Genomic DNA, 16693 nt, shown 5'->3' on the forward strand with positions numbered 1-16693 from the left:
ATCTTTCCTCTTTCATCTCAGAACTGTTCAGAATTTCCTTGTACAGTGGTACCTCTGGTTAAGTATTTAATTCGTTCCGGAGGTCTGTACTTAACCTGAAACTGTACTTAACCTGAAGCACCACTTTAGCTAATGGGGCCTCCCGCTACCGCCGCGCTGCTGGAGCTCAATTTCTGTTCTCAACCTGAAGCAATGTTCTTAACCTGAAGCACTATTTCTGGGTTAGCAGAGTCTGTAACCTGAAGCGTATGTAACCCGAGGTACCACTGTACTTGCATTGGTGCTGATGCCCTGTTATACTGATTATAGTGGTGTTTCACTATAATAAAAGAAAATGATTTAATGAGAAGCCAGTAATTAAAGCCCACTCCATGGGGAACAGGAACTAACTAATTAAGGCTCATTTAAAGGACAATTCATCACCAATGACCCCTGCTGAAATGGAAGCAATTAAAAGCAGAACCTACAAGGAGGGAGCTTCTAATTAAAGTTGTAAAAGGCTCTTTGCTGAATGTGACTTGCTTCTGAATCACTTAAAGAAGGATATAGGCTAGGTAGTGCTACACAATGTACCACATGGAACTATAGTTTTATATCTCTTTCAACTGACTATCCAAAAGCAATGCTAGAGGCTCATGATGTAAAAGCCATCTTAGGCTCAGTGTGACAGTCACTGGAATGTATTTTCAATGTGACAGCCACTTGAAAATACAACTGTCTGACAAAGACAGGTCTAAACGGCATCCTGTCTGAGTAAGCAGGTCTCCAAATGGTTTTGTCGAGGTTCGGCATGCTAACACAAACCAGAATGAAAAAAAATGCTGCATTCTAGTTTTGAAAACCGTAAGAGATGTTGTGGGTGAGACACTCCAAGCAAATCACTTGCCATACATTTCCAAGTGGCTACCATGTCCCAGCACACACGTGTGCGAATGGCGCTAGTCCCCCTCTTTGAAATATTCAACATGCATTCCCGGAGTAATAAGATTTTACTACTCCAGAATAATAAAATTCTGCAGCAGAAACTTATTACAGCATGAATATTTTATTAACAGTCAAACTTATTTATAAGCTTCACTAATTTAATAGCTCAAACAGGTGCAGGAGATATAAACCACATTCACTCCAGTTCATTTGACATGAGATGGTAAGCGTAATGCTGCCCTCTGCTGTCTATTCTGGTTCAATAAATGATCAAAGATTTTAACATTCCTCTATAAACTTTCCTGCTGCATATATCACATATATAAGCTTGGATAGAATTGCTAATCCTGTCTCATTGGTAGTTTATTTTATACTGTTGTTTTTATGACATTATAATTTTTAATGGTATAGGCTGCCCTGAGTGGTGCATATAAATGCTTTAATAAATACCAAAAATATTCCTGACTTGCGATATGACCCTGCACCATTCCTTTAATGCTTTACGTGGGCTAGCATTGATTCAGCACAAGTAATGCAACACTCTGCCCCCTTCTAACTGAAGGTTCACAGCCTTCCTCTGGGTAGGACCATCTTGTTCTTAGCTTGTGTGAGAAAGGAGAAAGGAGGCAGCCAGACTCCTGGTTGTTGTTGCAGCCTCAGGATGGCTGGGGCAACCCAGTCAGATGGTTGGCATATATATAAACAAACAAACAATAATAAGACACATTGGACATCCCCATTTGGCCTGCGAGGCTATTTCAGCCAAGAAATGTCTACCTGGTGTCAGATGTGGGGCAGGTTAAGATGTAGATGGACCCAAAGGGAGGGTGTTTGAGGCACTGCTGATCAGCTGATTGGCAGCCTGTTGAAAGTGCCAACAATTAGTTGATCAGTGGTGCATTTGAAGTGCAGGACTCTGCCCACCTGTCAAACTTGACCCATGGGAGGTGGGTGGGTGGGTGGGTGAGAAGGATCCAGCCTGCTGCTAATTCCAGTCCCCTACCCTGCCTAACTCAAATAATTTTACCTTCAGGCCTCTCTCCTGCCCCACAGTTGTGATTAATGTCTAGCATAGTCTTCCCTCCAGCCTTTCCCACAGAATGTGCAGTGTCCTTATACCCCAACAACTTTATGTACGGTATGTTTAAAACTTGTGATGGACTCAACACTTCTTTATGGCATATCCACAACAATATATAACGATTCATATGAAACGTCCAAAGGCTGCCTAATGGCACCTGAGAAAGAGCTTCTCTAAGCTGGTACTAGCAGCGCTGTGAAAGCTCTTATATCAATCTTGTTCCAAAGGGTCCCTCCAAACCCTTAGGCTTTTTCTGGGGGGTAGTGGCTGCAGAGGGGGAGGAGGGAAAGAATAAGATCCATTGCAATGAGTTACCTTTTGCTCATATAACGATTAAGTGCAACCTATGAAAATGTTTTCTTACCATTTAAAAGCATTTTCTTTTTCTTTATAAGTGTATCCTCAGAAGACCTGCTCACTTGAGCATATGTCCTGATTTGTTTGCACAAAACTCATGCGGAGCTTAGACTATGTCCAGTCTTTGCAGAGCATTCATTTTGATTTCTTTTTGCAATTGTTCATACATCATCCGGTCAACCTTTTGTTTGCCTCACACTTTTCAGCACATTTCCCCATCACTTCCCTAACTACAAAAGTTCATTCTTTAAAGAGGATTTGTTGTGATAGGTCAACATAACACTTTAATTACACCAACCTGAATTTCTGGTGTGTACTTGAATCCCTTCACCCAAAAAGTGACTGTCTGGAGGCACCCAAGTGAAATTGCAGGCAAGCATGTTACAATGCCATTAAAACTGGATAGGACCACTAGGGTGACACATAAAGCTCTTCTACTGGAGGTCACATAAAATCCACCTAGTTGCCTTCATTTTACAGGCTGCTAGGTTGTCAGTCTTGCAATAAAGGATGCACTTTCTAGATGCTTAATGACTGTCATTGTCTGGAATTTTCACAACTGTTTCCTAATTAAGGAAATCATCAGCAGCTTCCTTGCTGTGCCCAGAGCCCTCATGTTTACCCTGACAGTTATGCCAATTACATCCCACTTTCTTAAGGCCTAATGTAAACAGATGCACTTACTGGCATCTGTTGTCTCATCAACCAAACCTCCACATTCCCTCTATTTTAATTTTAACCATGATTGGTGTTTAGATTTTGTCATTGCAGTTTTCTTTTCATTTGTGAAATGGCAAACTGTCACTGAAGATGCACACACAAATTTTCTCTATCTACGGCTTCTAACCTGACAAACGTGTCTGAATCATGTCTGAACACTAGGTGGCAACCAAAACTTACAAACTTCCTTTAAACATCTCCTGGCAAAATAGCTGGTGAAGCTACTTTGATATTGCTTTTATGGGTTAAATCTAGAAATAAAATATCTCCTGGATAAACACACGATAAATGATCTCACAACAGCCAGAATACATTGGTCAACAGAAATAAGGAAATATGGTCACGGTAGCTATTAATGACAGAACCCCCTGGAATCCAAAATCTGCTAGGTTTGAAATAAAGCAGGGTGAGTGAAACTGTTGCCTCAAATCTAGGGACACATTGTAAGCACTGCCCAAGTTATATACAGCCGCTGGGAGCGGGGAGTTGCAGGCGGCCAACTAGGCAACTGGGAGTGGGAAATTTAATAGCACCTCTAATTCTGCTGAAATGACAAGTTGCTCAGCTAAGGAGTCAGAGGCAGAGTTAACAGCTTTATTTAACCAGGTAGAACTCTATTGGACTCTTGGGTCACATGATCCATGCAGAATTGGTAATGCAGTATTCTGCAGTGGTAGCTCTGCAGTGCAGTAAAGAGCAGGCGAAGAGCTCTTCCTTATTCCGCTATGCTGTCATGGTGTCCCAAAGAGTAAAAGCACCTGAATGTACAGCTAGATTCTCCAGTTTTATTTATTTTACTATTTATTTGCCAGATTTGTATGGATGGCTCTCACCATATGTTCTCTGGGAAGCTTACAGAACAAATAATGCAGTGTAAAGGTGCAATGCAATGATTAGACAGCTGGAGTAACAACGGCCTTAGGATTTTCTAGCAGCGGGGGTGGGGGTGGGACGCTAATCAGCATCTAAGATTATAAACCAAAACATAACTTGGAACATGAAAACGTTCTTTAAAGAACACAGTATGTTCAAAAGGCCAAGGTGAATGTTAGCAAAGGTCTTCACTTGGCCCTGAAATGGCCATAAAGATGACATCAGAAAAAGTTGCACTGCCAGACTATTGCATAGCCAGAGTGCCAACACCTAGAAGGTCCTCATCATAGTCACCACCTGCTTCTCTTCACTTGGTGGAATTGGGACCTCTGAAAAGGAGCTTAAAGACTAAGTAATATGCATGGAAGAAGGAAGTCTTCCAGTTAGTGAGAGAGTGGACATTCAATTCAGTCTGCATTTAAATACTAACCTACCTAATCTGCACTTTCCAAAACAGTATGCAAAATGAAACACAGCCATCCTTCAAAATTTGCACTTTTCTGAATTTTCCAGTACAGTTCTCTAATCACGTAATGAGTACAAAAATGCATATATTAATGAAACTAATGTGCAAAAATGCATTAAATTGGGGAAAATTGGTTTGCATAATATTTGGCAAAATTGCACACAAAAATGTGTCCATAGAATAAATTCACTTTAAAATGTTGATAAATTTTCATGAGGAGTTTATATGTAAATGTGGAGAAGTGAACATAGGGAGGAAACAAGAAATGGAGAAAAACCAAAATTGACAGATTTGTCCATATCTACTTCCAGATAGGCCAGTAGCAAGCCAGTTTCAAATCAGTTCATTTGAGATCTCTTTTCTCCCTCTCTCAAAATTCTAGGAATTTGGGCCATCCCTTGAAACTGAATGTTTGGAATATTCAGGACAGATTGAAATATACTTATCCATACACCACATAGTTAAACTGTGGAATTTGTTCCCACAGGGTATAGGGGCTTAGACAGCTTTAAAAGAGGACTAGACAAATTCATGGAGAATATGGCTATCGATTGCAACTGGTCACAGTGGCAAAGTTCTACTTCCACTGTCAAAGCCAGGATCCCCCTGAATACCAACTTGCTAGGAATCACAAGTGGAGTGAATGCTGCCTTTTGCTGTGGGCTTCCCCCAAGGTTGGCTATTGTGAGAACAGGATGCTGGACCAGATGGGCCTGTTTCTTGATCCAGCAGGGCTCCTGTTGCGTTCTTATGTACCTTACAAAGCAGAGTTAGGTGGAAGTGTATAGCAGTATCTCTTTACTCAAGAGCTCAGTCCGTATTCCGAATAAAGTATTTGTATAGATCTGCTGAACTGTGTATAGAAAAGCTTGTGCAAGTCCAATATATGAGAGGATAAAAGGACATAAGCTGAAGTGAACAGGAAAGAAAATTCTAAAGGTGGGTTTTTGCTCCAAAATTGCACATTTAACTCCTTATTTACTACACTGCTTATTAAATTTTACTACTGCAATAGTAATAAACAGCAGGTAGTACAGAAAATTGTGTAACTCAGCACTGTCCAGGCCATATTCTAGGCCCCAAAAAGTGAAATACAGAGTATGCCTAATATGTGCTGTTCAGACCACTATAATTTATGCATATGTAACTAAGTACTAGAATATAGTTACAGACTGCAATCCAGCTAGACACTGGACTATTCATGCAGAGGGACTTTGTTTTTTCTTCTTTTCCTTAACAGCTGCCCTCTTGTCACATTGTGAGCAGCTCTTGAACTTTCCCTCCTCACCTTCACCAGAGTAGTCTGAAATGCTGTGCCTGTGCAGTGTGGGCGGGCTCTGCATTTCTGAAAAAGCTCTACTTTGTGCCTTCAAAACTGTGCCCATAAATAAATAAAAATGAAGAACAGCTCATGAGTCCCATTGTTCCCACTTTGGAGACTAGCAAACCCCCATAAATATATATTGCTTTCCTTGCTTGCTCTACAATTCATGCTCTGTTCAAACGACACTCCCCAGGCTCTTAATGTGTATGTAATACATGTCTATAACTACAGTAAAAAAAAGTAACATCTATTAAATTCCAGAGAGTACAGAACAGCAGTGACAGAAAGATAAATGTCTCCTGTGACACTTAGTAATGAAGGGGAGGAAGAATCATGGTACTTCTAAACCTCCCTCTTTACATCACCATGGGCTGAGTCTTCCCTCTATATAGCAGTAATTTAAATGGAATGCTGTGAATTACAAGCAGGGCCTAAACTATGCTGCAGGGCTCAATGTGGATAATACTTTCCCCTTTTATATGTAATTTAAAAACAAACCGGACAACCGGGCTAACAGATGACAACTTCCCATGTCTTCAGCTTCTAGCCAATAGTGTGGCTTAATTACAATCCTTAATTGCAAACATAAAATAACCACATGGTTTTCATCGTGAGGAGGGAACAGACATGTTCAACAGCAAACCATGATAATAAATGTGCATGGACCATGGTAATCACTTATTACATATGCACCAGATTTCCATGAGCATCTTCAGATTCAGTTGCAACCTCAAAGTTCTCCAGCTACAGACGGGAGAAATCAACTCTTGCACATTGCTAAGGCAAGTCTAGTGGGAAAGCTCAATGTACTTCTGGCATAGCTAAAACAATGAAGCAGAGTGCTTGGCACAAAGCATATTGGTAGTTCTTGTTGGAGAATCTCAGGGTTGCTGTAAACAGACTCGGGGGGTAGGGGTGGGGGTGGGGAGATCTGGACAATTCCAGTGGGAAAATGAAAATGACATCTGATATCACTGATCATGGGGTGGTATGTTTTATCAACAGGGATGAGCCATAATGGTTTAAATGGAATCTCCATTTTTATATATACAGTACCAAAAATACAAGTGCTGGGGACAATCAACAAGGAAAGTCTTTTGCCTTCATGCCCTCCTTATCAGAAGCACCTTGAAAAGGATACCGCTGGAAACTCCTACCCATTACAGACCTGAGGAAGCACTAGGCACAATCCATACAACCCATTTATTGCAGTGGAAAGAAGAGTCACCAAATTTACGTATTTTCTTTACTTGCACAGGATGCCATGATGAATATAGATTTTGTTTTATATATCTGGAGAGCCTTTTGATTTTAAACTTCAGCATCAGTAGTCTGGCCTTATACATCCTGCAACTGACTTCTTAGTGCATAATTTCCCAAGTGTATATGCTAGTGAACTACCAGCTGCTTTCCATAAAAAAGAACATTTTAACAACCGCATCTGCCAGTCTACCTGCAGAGAGTAAGCATACTGACTACTTCTAAACTTTGCTACAGCCCCGTGGAATTTTATTTATTATGCTGTAATTCGAGAATTCTTTGTGTTATATTCTTTTAATCTGAATGCATTTCTCCCTTATGTCTGACTTCATGCTGTCAGAGATCTGGAGTTTGGTATATAAACTTTCCCGTCTGGAACTTGTAAGCTTTTTCTCAACAGTGACTGATATTTTATAGAAAATAGTATAGAATGTCTTTTCTGCTGGCTTCCAAACTCCATCCAAATATAATTGCAACACTCAAGTATTGCTATTGCTATTGTTCAGTTAGTTGGTACATCTTCTTTTTCTTATTCAGGAGCATATATCTCCTGCAGCGGGAAAGGGGAAAGAGAGGCATGCTGTTTCCTTGCACAGTTATTGTATTTTTAGAGTCTTAGAAGATCTCTACCAAATTAGACAAAAATGAAGGTTCCATCCGAGTTTGAATTTAGAAACCCAAAAGATGGAAACAATGGCAGGCAGCCAGGCTGCCCCTTGTTCCTCCACTCTTGTATCAAGAGTAGCCTGGTGAAAAAGAGGACTGGGTTCCCAGAGCTTTCACATGGGAAGTCTAGGTTCTAAGAACAATGAAGCAGCAATTGCTCACACAGTTCTTGGCACACACATGAGATGCAAGTGTGGACCACCTGGGTGATGCTCATGAACCACTGGTGATCTGAGGACCACACTTTGAAAATCCCTGTTCCAGATTGTCAGGATGTCGATCATCATCAAGCATCACTTTCATTTCCTAAAAGTCTTCTCTATGCACACCTTTCCAAATAAATACTAGCTCTCAGCAACTTGGATCCAGCCTGATATGGGATAACATGAAGAAATGTACCATGAACCAGCAGGATGTCAGCACACTTTGAAGCCATTTCAACATTACAATGGCTTCCTACAATCCTGGAAATGGCTTCACAGAGTAACTGTACACCAATTCAACTGAAATTCCCCAGCATGACTCCAGGCATTTTCATGCCCAAGAACAACCACAAAAATGACTGTTTGAAGTAACCATTTACAAGATTTCACAATATATTATGTGTTTGGTATATTTGCACTGCCCCCAGTAACTCTTCAGCTCCTAATGCTCCAGAATACACAATCCATTATGTGAGCCAATGTGTTATTCAGACCATGAGTTTTGTGCCCCAGTGGATTCTCTCAGTGCGGTGAAATTATTGACATTTTTCTACTGGACAGGAAATCATAATTCTGTTAATAGCTAAGTGGCCTGCAGTTCCTGAATTATAGTCCCTGCTCTCTCTTTAATAAGAGAACTATTGATTCTCACTCTTTGCGTGGAAAAGCATGCCAATAAACACAGCCCAAGTCTCTTTGCTTGCTATATAGCATATCAATTACACATATATGGAACACAGAGTGTTTGTATTCATGATACATTCTACAAAATTACTAAATGTGGTCAAAATGTGTTTCTTAATTATATATGTGTGTGTGTAGACACATACAACACACCGTTGTAAAAGAGTTATTTTTTAAAAGGACACATTGCTCAACAAAAAGCTCAACAAATTTTGTGTCCAGATTTTTACTTCTTGAAATATGACAACCCTATATATATATCCCATCCTTCATCCTTGAATCCCAGGGCAGGCTACAAGTCAAACAGTCAACAAAACTGTCTCTTAAAAAAGAATCCATGTAGTCTATACCAAACTTACTCTATGGCCCTACTCTATATTCCTTCTAACACATCTATAGTCCTACAATCCTAAACCCTAAATAGAGATCAGTGCAGGGATGTTCCGTATTTTTCCATCTATAAGATGCCCCCCGTGTATAAGACGCCCCCTAATTTTTGACATAATTTATTAGGAAAAAACCTAGTCTTATACACGGGAAAATACGGTATATAGGACTGTCCTACCTAATGGGAAGTAAATGCCTTGGAATTCAAACTGCATTTAATCCTTGGCAAACTTTCTTTAAATTGCACTGTTAATCACCTTTCCCTACACCTCAGTTTTTTATGCATGCAACATTAGAGCCACCACCTTCCAATGATGCAGTTCAAGTAGTCTGACATGATTAGGATTACTGTCATTTTAGTACTTTAGATTACAATATATCAACTGGCAGTAAGATTATCTGGAGATGTCTGCACCAGAAGAACACACCTCAGCCACCTTTCCCCCGACTTGGTTGATAAAAGGACATTAATCTTTATTAAAAGAGAGGCTCTTAAAAACTGTAGGCTATGCTACCTTTGCATATACACACCTTTGATATAAAAAGAAAAGAAGCTTTGCTCTTAATAAAAAGAAAGCAGCTCCTACACGTAAAGTGTCCCCCCACCCCCCCGTCCTACTTGTTAATTCCTTATGCTGTAGTCAGGGCACTCATCAAGTAATTTCTCAGATCACAAATCATTTTGGGAAAACACACTGCTCAGCTACCAGGTTTTCATAAACCACCCCACACAACCCTTAACACATAAAATTTACAGAACAATTTTAAGCAAATGTCACATTGGAGAGATGATTGTCCTTCCAAACAGCAGCTACATCAATACAAGATTATAATGGCAAGAGGTCTGATCTGCTGGTCGATGTAAGACCTGAGCGGTATGCTAAAACTCTGACCGATATTGGCTATGTCTGATAAGTGATGAGTGTCTGGGGATGTTATGGTTCTGACTACTGATGCTGTGCCCTGACAAAGGTATTTGCGAGTTGGTTCAAGGTCCTCAAGTGGCAGATAGATTGGCACTATCAGACTTGCCAATAACAGATTATTCAAAAGAAAAACACATGAGTTCAGATTTGTGACCTTTTCTTCTACATAAACCAGAAGCCTCCAGGATCTGGCCTATGCCCCCAACCAAGTTAATTTGTTTCCCAGGAATTCACGAAATGTGTGAGTAGTATGAGACTGGTAATTATCCTGCATTTACCTTGACTCCATTTAGAAACAGATTGCCGTACACAAGGACAAAGAAAGACCCAAACTAACAAAACGGGGAGCTAAAATGGCATTTCTACAGATTTATATGCCAAATGATGTTGGAGTGTGACTGATTTTTCAATCAGAAATGACTGAGTAGTTCACATGATGACCCTGAGCTACTCCTCAGAACGCAAGGCTTTCCAAAATGCAAAAGGCAATACAAAATTGTCCAAAGCAAAGGGTACAATGCAAAGAACAGAAATGTTAACAAATGTGTTTCAGTCTTAGGTATCTACTGTGAAAACCACAGCCTTGTACTTAACTCTCTCCTCCTACTCTGCCATGTCTAGCAGTGCTTATCCACATCATAAATGCACAGCGCATTTCCCAAGCAATACCCCACAATATTGGCTGATGACAATGGAGGCTGCTGTGTCATCAGAACACAAGAAAGAACAGAGTAGGAATGGTGAGCTAGATTTACTGTTATTGGCAGTAAATCCATCTCATTTGGGCCTCAGTAAAGTTGAAATTAAAAATATAAAAATTGCTTAGTTGGATCAGATCCTTTCCTCCTAAAATGCCCTGATCATTTTAGTTTCATTTCTGTACTCTTTAAAGTTCTTTGGTATCCTTTTCAGGGGCGTAGGAAGGGGGGTACGGGGAGTGCAGTCCGCCCTGGGTGTCATCCTTGAGGGGGGATGACAAAATAGCACACCACAGGGGGATTATCGTGGGGCCTGGCCTGCAGCGCGACCAAGCCACACGTCTCTCCTGGGAGTGACGTGGTGGCTTGGGCCCCATGCCGCCAGAAACGGCAGCGTGTGGCTTGCGTCCACCAGGCGGACTCCGTGAGTGGATTGCCACACCAACCCCATGGGCAGATCACCGTGACGTCCCCATGGGCAGATCGCCCTGCCCCCGGCCGCTCCAGGTGCCGGAGCAGCTAGCTACGCCCCTGATCCTGTTGCGTTTTGAGACTGAATGCCTAGAACTGTACACTGCATTCAAAATGTGTCTTTACCATGGATTAATCTAATGACATTCTATGTTATTTGCTATTAGGAAAGAGAAAAAGCAGGAATATCTGAAATGAGCTGCAATTGCATTTTCTGTTCCTTGCTGTGCAAACCAACATGGAACAAATATTGGGTGGTGGCATACAGTGCCTTGCTCTCTCTTGGTGGGCAAATATACTCAACTGATTTCTGTGGATGTGGTAGATTAGTATATAAAAATTATTAGAACATTAAAAAAGTTATTGTCTCAAATTTAATAGTTATCATTTTAGTCATCTGATGTAATCATATTAAACCCCTAAAAGTTTGTCATTAATCTACATGAGATGGATCCAATTCATTTAATTAATTAAGTGCCTGAACTAGTTAGTGATCCATCTTTTTAAAAAAGAAGAAGTTAGCATATGAAAGAATAAAAAAGGATGAATACCAATAGGAACAAAGGCATATTTTAAAATGTGATAAGGGGCAAGTTCCATCGACTCCCACTAAAGCATGCTAATCTCCCAGTTAAACTCTGACAACCAAGGCTAGGTCAGATTAGTCACAACTGCCACTGTATAGACTCTGAACATATTGTCAGACTCAGGAACGACGACAGCATGGCACAGAAGCTACAGCACGCTCAACAACCAGGATGTCAGCCTGCCATGTGCCACACGATCCTGGTTAGTCAGTTGCATTTTAGGGCACAGCCAAAAAACACACACTTCTGTTCTGTTGTTGGAAAGGTAGTAGAGACAGAGTCTGTTTTCTAAAAGTCCCACCAGCTCCAGCCAACACAACTAATGGTCATGCATGATGGGTGTTATAGACCAACAGCATTTGGAGAGGCTGAGGAGATGCATTTTTCTCTGCCTTCCAGTGGTTCTTGTGTAAAACTCCCAAACTGCTTTCTGAAAAGCAGTTTTAGACGTCTGTGAATCAGAAACTGAGAGGAAATACTTTTAAATCAAATCTGTATATGTACACAAGAGTGAATTTGGAGGGTTTGCGGCAGAGGGGTGGGGGGGTGGGGAGTCAGAGGAAATCTGACGGAAGCAAAATGCATTTCTATAAGGCTAGCAAAATCTTTTAGAGGAGTTCTGCACTTCCAGTGCACACCCATCTAGATTACATCCACTAGTTATTATCTTTTAAATCACTTTTACTACAGGCAGTATCTTCTATGTGGGTTTTTTCTAGGTCAATCTCATTCAAACTGAGGTACAAAGCACATATATTTAAATAAAAAAAAAAGCACTGAGGAAGTAGATCAGCCCCAATTCCATAGAAATATTCCCCAAAGCTCCACTGATGTCACATTTGCTGTATTCTAATCTTCTCCGCTGAACTCCAAAGGAATAAACTGCCAAGCAAAACTTGATACCCTGGGAACACTCACTTGCCTATGTTGCAAAAAGAAGCATACATAAAATCTGGCCATTTCAGGCCTTGAATAATTTACAGAGTAATCCTACCTTCCTGGGTGGGCAGAGCCAATTGCTGCATCTGCTGCTGCTGCTGCTAGGCAATGTGGAAGGTGAGTGAAGACTTTTCCTGGGGTTTTTCCATCCTTTCCTTTCTTTTTCTTTTCAAGAGTCTATCTCATTGATCGCAATGGGAAGGAATTAACCCCACCATCTCCAGGGCCTCTAGGGGGGCAGGAAATGAGGGCGCTTTGGAGCTTACAGATCCACAACCTTCCTCCACATACTCCCAGCATGCCCCTGGAATGCCCTGTTTCTGGCTCTGCGACACATGAGGAAGTGCTAGCATGTCAGCGGGAGTTACGGCTCCATTCTGCTGCCACACTGGGGAGGCTGCTCTCTTCAAAGAGGGAGATCTACAGTATGCTTTGAGTGTAGGCTTGTTCCCTTAACCACAGGTATGACTCTGGAGTCTATTTAGCTAAGTACTTTCTACCTTCTGTTATCAATCGGTTCTCCGATGTGTGGAGAAGGAGTGTTTAGCAGACCACTGGAGAGCAACTCTCTAGGGTTCATCACTCTGATGTTTTTCCTCTATACTAGACATTCCCCAAAGCCCAAATCATCAAATTTTAGGGTTTACAGTTGCTGACTTGGAGCTACAAGCATGAATACTTTAAAATAAGAGATTAAGTGGCTGGATGTTTAGTTCTTTATAACCACTGAATGTATAATTCTTTGTATAAGGCAAACCTTTACTATTAGTTTTATAAAAGAAATGGATACCACCCAGGAGCTGGTGTGAGGGACCCTGCTACAAAAGCCATTGAACAGCTGTCATGTAATCACATTCCATCAGTCTCTACTTCGTTTTGCCAGATTTAACTCACAGTGTACCAAACTCCTAGAAATTATCTTTCCAAACAGTAAACAGATTGGTACTGTGTTTGGTTACTGCAGAGCAACAGTCTGCTCAAAAACCTCTCTTCTAGCTCAAATCAAAACAGTAGGAGTTTGGAACAGAACACTGCAATGATTTGAAAGGCCACAGCATGTGAATGTTTGAAAGCCCATTTTGTGTGGCTCCTCTGTTGTGATATTAACAAGTCAATGCTGCAACTCGTGTTCATGGTGGGTGGTATACTAGGGAATATCGATTGTACATGCTATTCAAGGTAACACAAGGAATTCACGCTTTTCTCCTGTCGAATTATACAATGTGTGAAACACAATATGTGTAGTAGCACCAATAAATAAATGAATACACTTTTAAAATCCTATCTGCATCAGCTTATCCTGTGCTGGCTGCCAAGAAAGTACACATTTGGAGATCAGAAATGTGTAAATTAAGTACTCCTGCTGTGCAGAATTGATTCTGCTTTCCAGAAGGTGGACTATAACTCAGGTCCCAAGTTCAACCACCAGTAGCTTCAATTTAAAGGTTGTAGGTAATAAGGGGAAGACCTCTCTTGAAGACACCAGAGAGCCACTGCCAGTCAGAATTAACAATGCTGGACTAGATAATTTTCAGTTTGTCACAACATCAAGTGCTACTGCATCCAACACTACAATAAATACAAATCGCCATTAGTTTCTGGTACATTGCTGCAGGGAGAAGAAGTTTTAAATTGTGCTAGCTTCTTTGAGCTGAGCAAGATTTCAGAGACCAAAGATGTGCAACTCAATAAGTTGCGCACACACCCTGCATTCCAGTTTCCCCCCTGAAGATTGCCTCTACAACCCAGCTTCTGACCACTGAGTCACTTCTTCCTAGGAAGGAGAGGGGGAGTGGCCAGGTGATGGGGAAGTTAGCATAGTACAATGGCGTCAGCAGGAGTGCCAGATTAGCTGGATCACTACTTTTGCACCAACCCACCTCCCTGCTGCCTCGCCATTCCTCTCCTTCCCAGCATACAACTATAACTCAGCTGTCAGGGGGTCATTTGAGTGTCATTTCAACCATGCCACCCACTACTGCAAATCACAAGCAAAACACTAAATTTAAAATAAACTAAGGAGTTAATGAAAAACTCACAACACAGAATAGAAGACCACAGCCATTTCAGGTTTCTGTGGATAAAGTCACCACAGCTTTCAATGATCTGAGTTTGTAGTTTATTTAATCCAAAGCCACCATGCCCATGAGCTCCAGGGCAGGTAACTATTTCTAGGGGAAAGGGTTCATATTTACCTATCTAATTTTTTATTCCAATGGTAAGTGAGTAAAGATTATAACTGAGAGCAGGTGTGGTTTTTTCCTGAAGATGTGAAAGAAAAATAGAAGCAATGTGCAGAGTGGTGCTACAGAAATGACAGAAAGTCTTCTGTCTGCCCTTGAAATTCTCTGAAGGTGCTCAAGCGGCTGTAAGCAAAAACAGAGGAAGAACTGGCCCCCCAAAAGAAAATCCTTAGGCTGGGAAATAAGGATAGTTATTATACCAATGTATTAGTCACCCTCTGTTTTTAATTTTCTAAACGGGACCCAGGGGCAGCTCTGCTCTTCCCCTCTGGAGAGAGTTATCTGCTGTAAATTTGCATATTTAACCATTGTTACATATGAATAATCTATAAAACAAGGCAATGTTGCAAAATGCAAAAGGCCTGCTAGGGAGGAAAATAAGTCATATTAGTATTCATTACAGACCCCATAATCACCATTTGGAGATGAATTAATCGCTAATAGCTCCATAGGCATATTTGAGGCTGTTGATAGCAAAGAAAAGTTTAAGAAGAAAGGGCTGCTGCCAGGGAGGGAATCCGTTTATGGGATCCAACTGATCAGCATTCTATGCAAGGAAGAGGAAAACATAAAAGACTGCAGTTGGGTGTTCTAGCGGAGGAGTGATTAGTACATCAACCCCAACATTGGGTGGCTGGTCTCTGAAGACAGTGCCTTTATGGGAGATATTGTGCCTCTAATTTAAGATTACCAGATTTTTTTTCTATGAATCTGGGGACACTTTAATTAATTACTACACATTTGGGGCGTTGATGCTGCAGCGATGGTGGTGGCAGAGGGGCCGCTGCCGCCTTGACCTCAACCGCCACTTCCGTTTCCACTTCCTCCAAGGTTTCTATCTCCTTTCTCCATGAGCCTGGACAGCCCCTGAGTTGTTGGTTCTTCGGTGGTGGGGAAGCGCTATGTGATGGGTCAGACATGGAAAGTGGAGGAGGAGGGCCGAGAGTGGCGGCGGTGAGGCTCGGGCAGCGCGATGTCTCCCTTTCTCATCGGAGCAGCCCCAATCCCACTCCTACTTGCGTGCAAGCAGAAGGGGGTGGGGATCCCTCAGCTGGGAAGGGAGGCTTCCCGTTGCCTGAGAGATCCCTGCCCCCTCCTGCTTGAATGCAAGCTCTGATAGGCAGCATGAAGCCTCCCTTCACAGCTTAGTTGCTGGGGTCAGGGAAGGTGGAGGCAGCCCAGAAGCTGCATCTTAGAACCCCTGCACCACCATCATATGGGGACTTCCGAGCAGCTCCTGAAGCCAGCCAGAGCCAACTGCTCCGGGCTGCTGAGACTGCCACTGCTGCGTTTCCTGGGGACATTAGATGAAATCCTGGGACATTCCAAGGAATGGAATTTGTCCGGGGGACATTAGATGAAATCCTGGGACATTCCAAGGAATGGAATTTGTGGTTGAAGCTAGAGAAACAAAAGAACATGATGAGGCATTAAGTAAAGCAAAGAAGAAGTGGAGTCTAAGATGACAGGAACTGAGTTCCTTCCCACCACTTGGGAAGTGGGGGGAAAAGAAGGGAAGGACAGTCAGAGCAGAGGGCAGGACCATGGCAATCTGGCAAGACTCCCGGATGAGTAACAGTGAGAGGGGCGGCAAACTCAGTGACTGCTCCGGGTGGCAAAAGCCCTAGCTATGCCACTGCCTGCTGCACAAAATTCACAGACACACAAACACACAGCGACATACACAGGCTTCCAGCAGTGTACAAGTTATCCTTATTCACCCCAAGCCCACTTGTCATAATGACTGGCATTTCATAAGTATAATTATACATTGTGCGACAGCTTAGCCTTCAACACTTCTTCAGTGGCTATAATATTTCACATTTTTATCGACTGTCACAGCAAGTGTCAGAATTCCAGAAATCTGCAAATCATTTTCAAGGT

The 16693-nt window shown here is 41.8% G+C and overlaps 1 protein-coding gene across 9 annotated transcripts in view; it reads right to left on the reverse strand.

Moving 5' to 3' along the window:
• KCNIP1 (potassium voltage-gated channel interacting protein 1) overlaps positions 1-16693 on the reverse strand; it is a 536992-nt gene that overhangs the window by 161505 nt on the left and 358794 nt on the right. For 2 of the 9 annotated variants that reach the window (XM_083431003.1, XM_083430999.1), the window contains exon 1: positions 12622-12824. The exons of the other annotated variants lie outside the window; for them this stretch is intronic. In XM_083431003.1, coding sequence (XP_083287129.1) covers positions 12622-12652 — 31 coding nt within the window. In that variant the 5' untranslated portion in view covers positions 12653-12824. Of the gene's footprint in view, positions 1-12621; positions 12825-16693 lie in introns of those variants that run through there. 9 annotated transcript variants of the gene reach the window in all.

The sequence above is a fragment of the Podarcis tiliguerta genome (assembly GCF_965153285.1).
Source record: "Podarcis tiliguerta genome assembly, chromosome: 2".
NCBI lineage: Eukaryota > Metazoa > Chordata > Lepidosauria > Squamata > Lacertidae > Podarcis > Podarcis tiliguerta.